Source organism: Aphidius gifuensis, linkage group LG2 (genome assembly GCF_014905175.1).
Source record: "Aphidius gifuensis isolate YNYX2018 linkage group LG2, ASM1490517v1, whole genome shotgun sequence".
Lineage (NCBI taxonomy): Eukaryota > Metazoa > Arthropoda > Insecta > Hymenoptera > Braconidae > Aphidius > Aphidius gifuensis.
The window spans coordinates 28,883,927-28,897,083 of record NC_057789.1 but is presented as its reverse complement, the minus strand read 5'-3'; the positions used below and the strand labels follow the sequence as shown (position 1 = coordinate 28,897,083).

Sequence of the window (13,157 nt, the reverse complement as noted above, 5' to 3'; positions counted from 1 at the left end):
TAAAAATAATTTTAAAAAATAAAAAAAAAAACAATGTGTGTGTTAAAAAGAAAAAAAAACCCTAGAAGTATTTTTTTTAACTGTAGTAAAAATCGAGTTGAACAAATGACTTTTCCTTCTTCAAGTCTCTCATATACTCAAGTACAATATAAAAAAAAATATGTACATTATAAAGTGAGTATAGTTTGTTTGATGCCAGATGAACAGGTGCTTTGCTTTGGGCGATATTAAACCGGCATTGAGTTACCAGTTGGCTTTGGACATTCACCCAGGACCACACGTGTGTCCACAACGTTAATTTTAAAAATACATTTATTAAATTTGGATTATTCATCAGGCTAATAAGTAAAACATTTCAATAGTTGAAAAAATAAATTGATAGTGTTTGCAAGCGTCAGTCAAAGACGGCCATGATGATATCAAACAATTTTTATTTCTTCATGTAAATTACGAGTGATCATCAAAAATACTTGGCTAATGTTAAAATGTTTTTTTACTTTTTAAATATATTTTTATGTCAATTACTGTGATTATTTTAATAACCCATTTGGGAATATTTTAATTGGATATTATGATAACAAACGTGCAATCGAAATGCGCGAGGAAGAGCTCGAAATATCACTCAAGGTAAATATTTTAAAAATTTTTCTTTTTTTTTTTATGTTATATTCATTGTTGGGGAAAGAAAAATTATATATTTATATATCCCTCACGCTCATATTTATTCAAATCGAAATTTTTTCATGCGTGCAGTATTTGTTAAGAAAAAAAAAATATTTTTTTCCCCTTTTATTGATTGAGATGTTTTTTTTTTTTTTAATTTTATTTCTCTTCATTAAAATTCAATTTTAAGGATATTCAGGAATGTGGAAAAAAAATTAATAATATTATTTTAGAGACTGGTTTTAACTGATAAAAAAAATAATAAATATTTTATATTTTTTTTTCGTTTGCCTTGTGAGTGTGAAGAGTTTCTTTCCTGTTTTATTTCTTTGCATCAAATTTAACGGTAAATTTTGTTGTATACTCGGTCCACCAATTCCCACAGGTTGCAAACACTTTATGTGATAAACCCTTTTCAAGACCAATTAACCAACTGCATTATAAATGTCGAATAATAAATTTTAAAATTAATTATCAATAAAAAAATATATATACAATTCAATTTCTGCTTTAAAACGAAATCATCTTTTTTTTTATTTATAAATTTATTACATCTTATCTTTTGTGTTAAACAATTTCTAATTATTTTTAATTTATAAATTAATTAATTGTTTATCAAGCCAGATATTAATCGAAAAAATTTATCCCATTTTTTTCTATGTATCTTAAAATTTCGATGATGACCCACACTTTGAACTTTTTTTCTATGGACCGGTTTTTTATCTGAAGATGTGTTTATATTTTTTTTTTTTTCATAGCCAGTTGAACCGTTATTGTCGACACTTGTTGTATCGAAAAAATAATAATATATTATTCGAAATAATTTTCTATGTATTAAGCAAATAAAAAACAGCCAAAATAATTTATCTAAAAAATGAGTAATTATTTATTTAAGGTGGTCATAGTTGGAAATGGAGCAGTTGGTAAATCGTCAATGATACAAAGATTTTGCAAAGGAACATATACAAGAGATTACAAAAAAACAATTGGTGTTGATTTTTTAGAACGTCAAATTGAGTAAGTTTATAAATTCAAATATAAATAGAAAAAATATTGTAAATTAATAAATGAATAATATAAATTTTTGGTAGAATTGATAACGAAGATGTGAGACTTATGCTTTGGGATACAGCTGGTCAAGAAGAATTTGATGCAATAACAGCAGCATATTATCGTGGTGCACATGCATGTGTATTGGCATTTTCTGGTACAGATAGAGATTCATTTGATGCAATACCATCATGGAAGTTAAAAATTGAAAAAGAATGTGGTGAAATACCAACAGTTCTTGTACAAAATAAAATTGATCTTGTTGAACAATGCCAAGTTGATCCGTAAGAATTTTATTAAATAAATCTCTCCACTCAAATAACAAATGGATTATTAAAATATACAAATTATTTTTTATGTTGTTTTGATGATAGAGAAGAGGCTGAAAGACTTGGTAGAGCATTGGGCTGTAAATTATTACGAACATCAGTCAAAGAAGACGTTGGTGTTGTAAGTGTATTTCGTCATTTAGCATCAAGATGTCTTTTAGAAATGCGACGATGTGAAGATGACTATCAAGATGATCTCAACATGTATTCATCTGGACCAAGATCACCCTCTCTTATCAGTAAGTTGTAGAAAAAAAATTATAAATTATTTAAAAACTAAATATAATTGCTTTTTCTTTCATTGTTTTAAATTTTTTTTTCTATCAAATTAAACACACAATTGTCTAGACAATAATAAAAATATTATTGTTCATTTCGCTTTTTTTTTATTTATGATAAAAAAAAGTAGAGAGTCCCTTGGGGATATCGTGACAAGTAAGGTTGAGAAGTGAAATTTTCGTTGCATTTAAATTGGTGTAAATTCCATTGAAGATAATGACGCTTGTTTGTCCCACGACCTTGTTTGGAATTGTCAATATCCTCATTATGGTAACATGATATCCTTTAAAACATCAAAACATTATTTTCTCGTATATTTTTATTATCAATTTTTAAATTATAAACAATTGACATTGTTTTGATTTTAAAATATAATCAAAAGAAATTTCGTGATAAATAAAAATGAAAATAAAAAATATCATAACGATTAGATTGTTACTGTTGATAATATTGATTAGACTGTTTTTTGTTGCTGCTTTTTTTATTTAACAGTATTTTGAAAAATTGAATTTAATAGCTGGTTTTAATCTGGGTCAATGATTGATGTCACACGTGAACTAAAATGTCGTGTATAAATATCATTGGCTTTCACTTCCTGTCAACAAAATATTAAAGTTAAAATACAAATTTTTAAATATTATTTAACTTGAAATATTTATTTATTATTTCTAGGTGCATTTAGTCCTAATGAGTGTACACGAACAAATGGAAATGGTACAATTGTTTTACGTCCTGGAGGTGGTAGGCAACGTCATCATAAAAAAAAAAGTTTTGTCAAGAATGCATGTCGTATTTTGTGAGAATAATCATCACACTTGAACTTAATTTAATATTAAATTTTAATAAAAAGTCTGCTAAAATTATAATCAAAATAAATACATAAGCTGCATATTTTTTTGTGGCAGTTTTATGAAAAATTTAAAATAATTATTTTGATTTCTACAGTATTACAAAACTGTACCTTTTTTTTTCTTTTCTTTTTTCTATGTACATATGTATGTAAATTTAAAAAATTATTCAATAATTGATAATAATAATTTTTCAATTTATAATTAACATGTTTTTTTTTTTATTATTAATTATTTTTTGTGTAAAATATTATTAGAAAATAAATGTGCGATGTTTAACCAAATAAAAAATATAAAAATTTAGTGTTTATAAATTTTTTTATTTGTAATAAAGTTAAATGGAATTTTGTTTTTATTTTTTTTTTTTATAATAATGTGGATTATTTTAATGTCGAGGTTTTTATTTTTATTTTTTTTCATCATGACCTTCACCTTTGTCAAGGCTAAACGAAACAAATGTCAATGAACTCGAGAAAATATTGTGGCATGATGAAAAAACATTCTTTTTTTTTTTTTATATTTTTATTACTTTACGCAATTTTTAATTTATGCAAACTATCGACATAATTAAAATGTTAAATTTTATATTTTATTTTTTAATTATTTATAAATTTTATTTAATGGTTATTATTATTATTTAACAAATATTATGAGGATATTTAATTGAAGAAGAAAAAAAAAAAGAAAAGTTTTCAACTAGTTATTTTTATTTTTTTTTATTATATAAATTAAATACCCAACCCTTATTATATATGGAAAATCTTAATGTTTAATTTTTTTTTAACAACAATTATCTTGTGTTTACATTGTTTAAATAATAATATGAACTTGAAATGAACGAAAATTTAAAGAATTAATTTTTATCACAGGATAATTTAGTAAGCTCTCGTAAATAATTTTTTTTTAAATATGAAAATTAAAGAATATCGAAAAAAAAATACATAAATAGTCGTGAAAAATAGTTAACATTAATAATAACAAAATGAAAAAAAAAAATATGAAAAAATTTTGACAATAGAATAATTTATTTGTCGAAATAAATATTCATTTTTATTGACAATCTTTTTTCTTTTTTTCTATTTAATTTTAATTATGCATTGAAATGAAAAATAATTAATGAAAATTAATAATTTTTGCTTAAAATTATTTATACATATTACATTGATGCTACGGACGCTTATATGATTTTTTTTTTTTTCTTTATAACAATACAAATAAGCCAAAAAGAAAAACGAAAACGAAAAAAAAAAAAAAAACCATAATCAATTTCATTTGGTCTTTTAGGCATGAATTTTTTTCTTGACAAAAAAATTGATTAATTAATTTAAATATTACATTTAAGTTTTTGTTGTAATTAATTAAACAATTTCATGAAAGAGGAATGCTAAAACCTCGTAATATATATATTTCAAATGAATTGTATTTCTATAAATTATTTCGATTTAATTATCAGCAATAATGATAGAAATTAAACTGTCAAGTATTTTTAATGACAAACCTGTCAAATGCTTTGATACCCCACGCACAATCATCAGTTGACAATGACTCTCATTGCATTTCGAATGTATGAACTTTATCAATATAATCAAGAAGACCTTGTAAACGTTTTTTAACACGTTTTTGATCATCCAAGGTACAGCCTAATATAGCTGTTTCAAATACTTTATCAGAATAATCATTTCCATGTGATGAACAGGCACTCATAAATGCAGCACAACGATTTCTTGTTGAGCATGGATCACTCTTCAAGCTGATGACAAGACTATCAATCAAACCATTTACCTAAAATTTTCCAATAACATATTTATTAGATTTTAAATCATAGTTATATTTATTTATTTATTTATTTAGTTGAGTTTTAAATTTATTACCTGATGAAGAGCTTCTTGTTGAACCAGATCACGCTGTACCTTGACAAGTACATCAACAGTCAAAGTTCTCATCGAGAGACGATCAGCATATCGTAAAACATCATCTTTGTCAGCTGATTAATCAAAAAGAACAACATAAAATAAATAAATATTCATTCAATATTATTATCCATTTAATAAAATAATATTTTTCATTTGTTTTTAAACAAATAAACATCAACAAATTAAACAAAACATATTTTTTTTCCATCAAATTGACTGAAAAAAATCGAAATAAAATTGTCGTTTGATGACTAATTAATTGTCGGCTGATAAATTAATCCCAAAAATTATCATGATGAAAATTTAGACAATTAAATATTTATGATTATTCTAGAATATTCATAAACATTCTAGAAAAAAATCTATAATAATAACAAATTTATTTAGAATGATGAAAATTTTTAAAAAATTAAAAACAACTCACCTTCTTCCAAAAATGTTAAAATTTCATTTGTTCTTAGTGTATCAAGGGTTGTTAACATTGTATCTTTTTCTTCTTCAAGTCTAAGTGCATCACGTCTTAATTGTTCAACTCTTAATTCAATTTGATCAAGTAAATTAACTAACCTATCTTTTGGTTTTTTATATTCGCTCTCACTGCTTTCCATTATTTGAGGAATTGGATTTTCCATATTAAATAAAAACAATTGTTTATTGTAAATAATTGATTTATTATTTAGATAATATTTATAATGACGTTATTTTGTCAAGATGATTAGTCTCATTCTCGTCACAAACTGACGATGGTTCAACACAAAAATTTGTTAATAAACACAAAAAATTAAGCCAAGAAATTGCAAGAAATTGCAAGAAATTTCTATTTACGCATGCGAAATGGCCGATTTATGATGACCAAACAAAATGTAGATGACACTACTTGATAAATATTTTTATCTCTATAAAATAACAATAGATGCCACTAGTATTTTTGTGTCTGTGTGTGTATTTGTGTGCCATGCTTGTCGGCAAGATGGCTGCCCATTGTCGAACGTGAGTTTGTGACTGTTGTGACAATTGACAATTTAAGTGTTTTTATTATTATAATTGTGTCATAATAATGTGTTTATGTTCATTGACAACTGTCATATTAACTACATTGGATCATTGACAACTGGTAAATACAATAATATTATTATTATTCTCATTTTATTGGCAATTAATTACAAATTTTATTTGGCTCGTGCGCAACAAATTGTTATCGTGAAAAAAAAATTATTTTTTATTTATAATTTAATTATAATACGATGAATTTATTTATTTATAATGCTCAACTTATAAATCGTCGTTTTTTTTATGTATAGCACTATTGAGGTGTGAAAAATAAATATTTTGGTTATTTTTTGGAGCAGAAAATTAAGTTGAGGGGAATATTTTTTTACATACGTCATTGAGATTAATGAAAATGAGTTCATCATAAATTTAATTAAAAACAATGTGCAAATTCCAATTTAAAAAAAAAAAAATAGCAAAAAAAAAATACTTATTTTTATGTAATTATCGTCCTTGTTTATGTGTCAATTTTTTTGTTTATTTTTTTTTATTTTAGAGTAAACAGTGCAATAATATTTCGATCGATAAAATAGTTTTATTTATTGTTTGATATTTTATCGCTAGGTGGCATAAGTAGGTGTATATTTTTTTCGCTCGAAAATATTTAAATTTAAATTACAAAAAATTAATAATAATAAATTAAAAAATTTAAATGAAAAAGTTAATTATTTTCGTGATGATAATTTTTATCAACTTTATTTAATTTATTTTTTGTCTGAAATGCGCGAGTATGGGGTCAAGATCATTAAAAAAAATTGACAAAATTAACATTCAAGATTTTGTAAATTAAATGAATTAATTTGATAAATATGATTTGGCTAATTTTTGCAATGTCAAACAGTCTCGATTGAGTTAAATTCAGATCAACTAGACAGTCGTACAATTTGTTTGAATTTTGATGTACAAAAACAGGTCGAATATTTTGACCAATTTGCTTAAATTCACACTCGAAAAATAAATTAAACTTTGATGATGTTAATTCAACAAAATATAATACATAACAGCGAATAATTTTTTTTAATTTTTTTGGCATGTTTGATGATATTTAATAATGCGAATTACGCGACTTAATAACTGATGATAAATAAAAATATATTTTTCAGATGGCATAATGTAATATAGAAATTTTTATTGTAAATATAATTATATACTCTGCATAATACTCATAAACTATCATGATATTTCGTTCCATTCGCCGAATGCGTAGGTGAAATAGCGATATTTTTGTGTCACCAGTTGTTGCGCTGCCAAAAGCCCAAAAGATTTATTAAATTCTTTTGTATCAAAGACTATTTTTTTTCTCTTTTTCTACATTGTTCATTGTATTTAATTTTTTTTTTTTAAATAATTTGAAATTTGAAATATAATTTTACACACAAAATTCCTTCTATTTTATCCATCTGGTTTTTTTAAAAATATTTTGGCTTTAAAAAAAAAATTTAATGCTTGCTGTAAATGACGGTCAAGGGTAAACATTGTTTGAAAAATCATACAAAAATAGGGTTGATTCGTTTTTTACGATTTAAACAGAAATGTGTTGATAATGAAATGAGTCATTTCAAAATGCGTTTTAAATTTTTTACAATATGTATATATTCAAAAAAAAATCTAAAAACAAATCCCATGATTTTATATTCATTTTTTATTGAATAAAAAAATTCTTGAAAAATAAAAAAAAACACACAGATTATTTTTTAAGAGTTCAAAATAAAAAAAATAAAAAAAGTAGCTTTGCTTAGGCGATAAATTTTTTTATTTTTAAAATCAAATAATGTGTGTGTGTGTGTTTATAAGTGGTGTTGGGGGTATCATTCCAAGAGGCGGCTTGTCGGCTGCAATCGAGTGATATCAATCGCCATCAGTTGAAAAAGATTTTGCGATAATTGCGATGACTTCTTGCATCACTCGCGGGACTGAAATTCCAGGATCTCCAGCAGTTAAATGCCAAAATTTTTTAACTTAAATTTTGTGCTTATTTATTTGAGGGGGTATATAAAAATTTTGACTGATTCGTTTTGAGACATTAACTTGCGTACGTGTGCTTTGCAATCAGAACTCTGTTCATCATTGGAATTTGACTTTTGACAAATAAAAAAAACAACAAACAAAATAAAAAAAATAAAAAACAAACAAGATATTGCTAAATTAACTGTTTAATGATAAAAAGACATGCTACATTGCCGACACGTGCTTTTCATTGGGCCTTATGGACCACACACGTTGAAATTTGGGCCTTATTGATGAAAAATAAGTTTAAAAAAGTAGTCAAGTGGAAGGTTTGATCAGTCCGTGTAAAATTTAAACTTAAATAAACGAAGAGAAACGCACTCGACGACAAAATGAAATACGAGATTCCAACAGTTGTCTTCTGGATCTTTAACTACCTCTACTACTACTTGACTTCGATGTCTTTGTATTTTTTTTTTATTTATATTTTTTTAAACTTTTTATCTCATACTTTATGAGCTTCATATATATTTTTTTTTTTTTCTTTGCAATACAACAAACTCCAGTTTCGAAATCTCAAACATGTTTTATTTTATTTTTTATTATTTATTTTATCCACCATTTTGTTGTAAATTTTTTTTAGCCATTTTGATTGTCTTTTTTTCTTTAAAAGAATATTTATTTATTCATTAATTTGAAATTGCGTATAAAAAAAAATTAATATTTAATTTTATTTAAAATATATTAGGTGTGCTTTTTATTTTCAAACATGAAAAGTATTTTTTTTTAAAATTTTTTTTCGCTTATGCAGAGTGTGTTAATAAAATTTCTTCAACTTCAATACTCATTCATCATATGCTCATTTTAACTTGTAATAATTTTTTGACCATGATCTTTAGTACAGATCTTATTTTTACAAAAAAAAAAAAAAGATTGCCAATTGCCGTGTGTATGTATATATCAATAGCAAATGTGTAAGTTGCACATGTAAGCCAGACGTTGCAAAGCGAGAGAAAATGTTGATTTATTCATGGTTTTTGAAATGCTCGAGGTACTTTATGTGCGAGAGAGGCAAAGAGAAAAATAAAAGAAGAAAAAAAAATTTAAAAGCCCACGCGTTCAATACACATTCAATGCACAAAAAATAAATAAAGAAATGATGAATTAAAGTGAGAGAAAGGTATACGGTTTCGCACCTGCACACAAATTTTTATTATTTTTTTTTTTTACAGTCAATGATTATGATCTACACAACTTTAGCTCATTCAATTTTCACAAAAAAAAAAACCTTCCTCAAGGCACTCTCTTCTTGCATTCATGATTATTTTTAACCGGAAGTTACGAATATTGAGAATGACGAGAAGTGTGCCTCATAAAAATATAAAATATACATACTCGAATCAAATTTTAATATGGCTAAAAAATATCTCTCACAGTTGGCTATTACACTTTCATTCATTTAAATTATTATTTATGTTTTATTATTATTAGTAGTCGTTCTTTTTATTATTTTTCATTTTTATACTGCAAATTAATTGCTTACAAGTTTAAAATTTTGTCATTGGTTTTATCCTCAAGATAAAAATTCTGGATAGTAATTTAGAGAAGAAAAAATAACCAGTAGCCAGTATTTTGTATGAAAAATATTTAATAATTTTTATTGAGATTATAATGTTCTGTGAAGAAAAAAATTGATCATATGAAATTTTTATAAAATTATAATGATTTCATAGAAATTTAAAAGCTAATTGAATCTGCTGATTAATTAATTTATTCTTCAATTTTTATATTTTGCAAAATGATGAAAAAAAAAAATAGACAGTTTTAAAAATTTTGATCCTAATATAAAAAGGACAAACATCATCGGTCTTCCGAACATTTTATTGGTCATTGTTTTTTTCTCACTTACTCTCATACAAATTTCTTTGTTTGCCTTTTTCTATTATTTTTTTATTTATTTCGTTAGCAACGAAAAAACAACAAAAAAAAGCGAGTAAACAAAATTTTTTTTGATATTTTTTTTTTTTTAAATTGACATATTAAGCTAGCACAACTTTTTTAATAATTATTAGATCTTGATGCAATTGGGCTTGAAATTTTGTGCGAATTATGTGTTTTTTATGTGTGAAGAAATAAATTTGAAAGAAAATTTTTTTTTAATATTTTTTATATTTTTTTTAAAAATTGACATATTAAGCTAGCACAACTTTTTTAATAATCATCGGATCTCGATGCAATTGGGCTTAAAATTTTGTGCGAATTATGTGTTTTTTATGTGTGAAGAAATAAATTTGAAAGAAAATTTTTTTTTTATTTTTTAAATATTTTCTATATTTTTTTTAAAAATTGACATATTAAGCTAGCACAACTTTTTTAATAATCATCGGATCTCGATGCAATTGGGCTTAAAATTTTGTGCGAATTATGTGTTTTTTAGATGTGAAGGAATAAATTTGAAAGAAAATTTTTTTTTTATTTTTTACATTTTTTTAAAAAATTCAAATATTAAGCTAGCACAACTTTTTCAATAATCATCGGATCTCGATGCAATTGGGCTTAAAATTTTGTGCGAATTATGTGTTTTTTATGTGTGAAGAAATAAATTTGAAAGAAAATTTTTTTAAATATTTTTTATATTTTTTTTTAAAATTGACATATTAAGGTAGCACAACTTTTTCAGTAAAGATTCAATCTCGATGTTATTAGACTAAAAATTACGTGTGAATTATGTGTGATTTATGTGTAAATAAATAAATTAAAAAAATTTTTCGTCAATTTATTCATTCTTTTTTTTTTTTATGATAATACTTGTGTTTATAAAATCAATGAACAATGAACCTTTTAGAAGGTATAGATACAGGCGCGCGTAGCGCGCCAATGTGCTCGTATTTTAAAATTATACAATTAAAATGATATAATAATTTTTTTTAAAAAGTTTTAAAATTATTAACAAGTGTCAACGATGAAAATCAATTTAATTTAATTTTTTTGTTTATTTTTCAATTTGCCCAGATGATCCTAGAAAGTCAAAGGATCTGTCAGATATTTTGGCAATTTTTAGATATTTATTAAAATTATTTATCACATGACATTGATATTTAAAACAAATTTATTAATCCATCAAAAAGTTTCACTAACAATTGCAAGATTGTCAAATTATTGAGCTAATTTAGCCTCCATTTCAAATGACAAAAATAAAATTCAATATAAATCCGCCAATTCTACAAAAAATCTATGAAAATTATTAAAAATTTTTCCAATAATTAATTAATAAATTTATCAAAGTATTAATAACAAAAAAATAAATTTTCTTTATTCTCTTTCAACTTAAAAATAAAGCAAATCATTGTAGTAATTTTTTTGTCCTAATGATAAAAGCACAGAGTAAAAAGTAAGAGCAAAATAAAAATAAAAAAATAGTCAAGTTGACGATGGTCATCGACGTAATACATGTCTCAGTGCAGCGGCCTGTTATGTCGCTTGTTTGCCAACTTTATACGCAATAATGCAAACGGCAATTGGTGCCAGGTGCCAGTCTCAACTGCCAACGATAAATAAATATACACATGCTTCGTAATTATCAAAAAATAAAAATATAATAAATAAATAGAAAATAATAATGATAAAAAATAAAAAATTAACTATTTCTCTGTATAATAATATTTTGAGAAATAAATATAATTAATTTTTGGCTTTATTTATTTTTCATAGTGAAATACATAATTTTAAACTTAAATTAATTTTAATGGTACTTTCCATAATGTCAAAAGTTGTTGAGTGCGCACATCTTCTTGTATCAAGTTTTTATTTTCCAAAAACAAATGTAACTTGTTCATGCTAAATTATATAAATAATAATAATAAATATAAATGTTAATATACGAAATTACGAAAATGTCATCTTATTAGTTGGAATATTCATGTATTTACTGGCTTAAAATTTTATACAAACGATTATGTCTTATAGTTTGGGGTGACTGAGGTCATTTTCTATAGACATTTACTCGGCGCCACACTGATGTTATGTGCACCTGTCTAACTTTGTCATCTTGGCCAACTTATTAGCCTAAAATTCTTTTCATTTTTATTCACACTTGTTGAACATCTATATTTACTATTTTTAAATTTAAAAATTCTTTTTTTTTGTATTCAACTATTTTGAATTGGTCATATTTATTTTTTTTTGTTTTTTTTTTTATATAAATTCTTTAAATAAATTTTAATTGATTAAATTTCATATTTATATTTTTTTTATTTACATAAATTCAATGTGGTTTTAATAAATAATAATTAAAAAATTTTAAAATACAAAAAATTGACGTAAAAATTAATACAAATTATTTTAAATAAAAATTACATAAAAAATTTTACAATAATTATCAAAAAAAAATAAATTTTTCAACATTAAAAATAGCAAATTATTATATTTTTTTAATAGAGTTTTTTCAACTATATAATTAACAATAAAAATTGATAAAAAGAAAAAAAAATTGTCCGCGAAAATCAACACTAAATTCATTTTTATTTTATTTTTTTTTTGCTCGATGTTAATAGTCAATAAATAAATAAAAATCTCAATTTTTTTCTGTCATTATTATTGTAATTATTTAAACAAAAATAATAATTTTACAATAATCAAACAATATATGATTTAATTAATTTAATTTTCAATGATTTTTCTTCAATTTAAAATATTTTTTTCATCTAAACACAAAAGCAACAAATAAATCTTTTAAAAAATTTTTTCATTAAATTATTCATTGCCATATTTATGACAAAAGTTTATGTAAACAATCGTTAAATATAAAAAGAAAATTAAAAAATATAAAAAATAAAATAAACTATGATATATAGACGTAATATAAAATTGTAAATAAGTCTTTTTAAAAAAAAACAGGATTGCAACGTTTAATTTTTGTTCAACCCGTTTACGATAAAAAAAAAAAACATTTAATTTTCATTTTATATATAAAAAACTAATACACACATACAAAAACCATATATATATTTGCAATAATTATTTTATGTTTAATGATCACTTGCCTCCGGTAGTTAAAAAAATAAAAAAAAATTTCATTT

The 13,157-nt window shown here is 23.5% G+C and overlaps 3 protein-coding genes across 4 annotated transcripts in view; 2 read left to right on the top strand and 1 right to left on the bottom strand.

The window, feature by feature from the left end:
- Positions 1–176: 176 nt before the first annotated feature.
- LOC122850173 (ras-related protein Rab-23) lies at positions 177–3,238 on the top strand. Its single transcript, XM_044149247.1, has 5 exons — positions 177–627; positions 1,559–1,680; positions 1,755–1,997; positions 2,088–2,281; positions 2,994–3,238. Exons 1-5 carry the CDS (start codon positions 595–597, stop codon positions 3,119–3,121), a joined length of 720 nt encoding a protein of 239 aa, XP_044005182.1. The 5' UTR covers positions 177–594; the 3' UTR covers positions 3,122–3,238.
- Positions 2,760–5,870, bottom strand: LOC122850190 (BAG family molecular chaperone regulator 2). 2 transcript variants are annotated; one of them, XR_006373627.1, is made up of 4 exons: positions 5,507–5,870; positions 5,041–5,153; positions 4,668–4,951; positions 2,760–2,916 (listed from the first exon to the last, which is right to left on the bottom strand). XR_006373627.1 is itself a non-coding variant. In XM_044149270.1 (3 exons), the coding sequence occupies exons 1-3, from the start codon at positions 5,712–5,714 to the stop codon at positions 4,718–4,720; spliced, it is 555 nt and encodes a 184-aa protein (XP_044005205.1). In that variant the 5' UTR covers positions 5,715–5,869; the 3' UTR covers positions 3,564–4,717. The 2 variants fall into 2 exon arrangements, 1 of the variants encoding a protein (XP_044005205.1); XM_044149270.1 differs by lacking the exon at positions 2,760–2,916 and having other exon boundaries at positions 3,564–4,951; positions 5,507–5,869.
- Positions 5,871–6,046: 176 nt separating this feature from the next.
- LOC122850080 (myocardin-related transcription factor A-like) overlaps positions 6,047–13,157 on the top strand; it is a 110,922-nt gene continuing 103,811 nt past the window's right edge. The window contains exon 1 of the mRNA XM_044149084.1: positions 6,047–6,196. Within this exon, the coding sequence (XP_044005019.1) occupies positions 6,148–6,196 (49 nt within the window). The 5' untranslated portion in view covers positions 6,047–6,147. The remainder of the gene's footprint in view (positions 6,197–13,157) is intronic.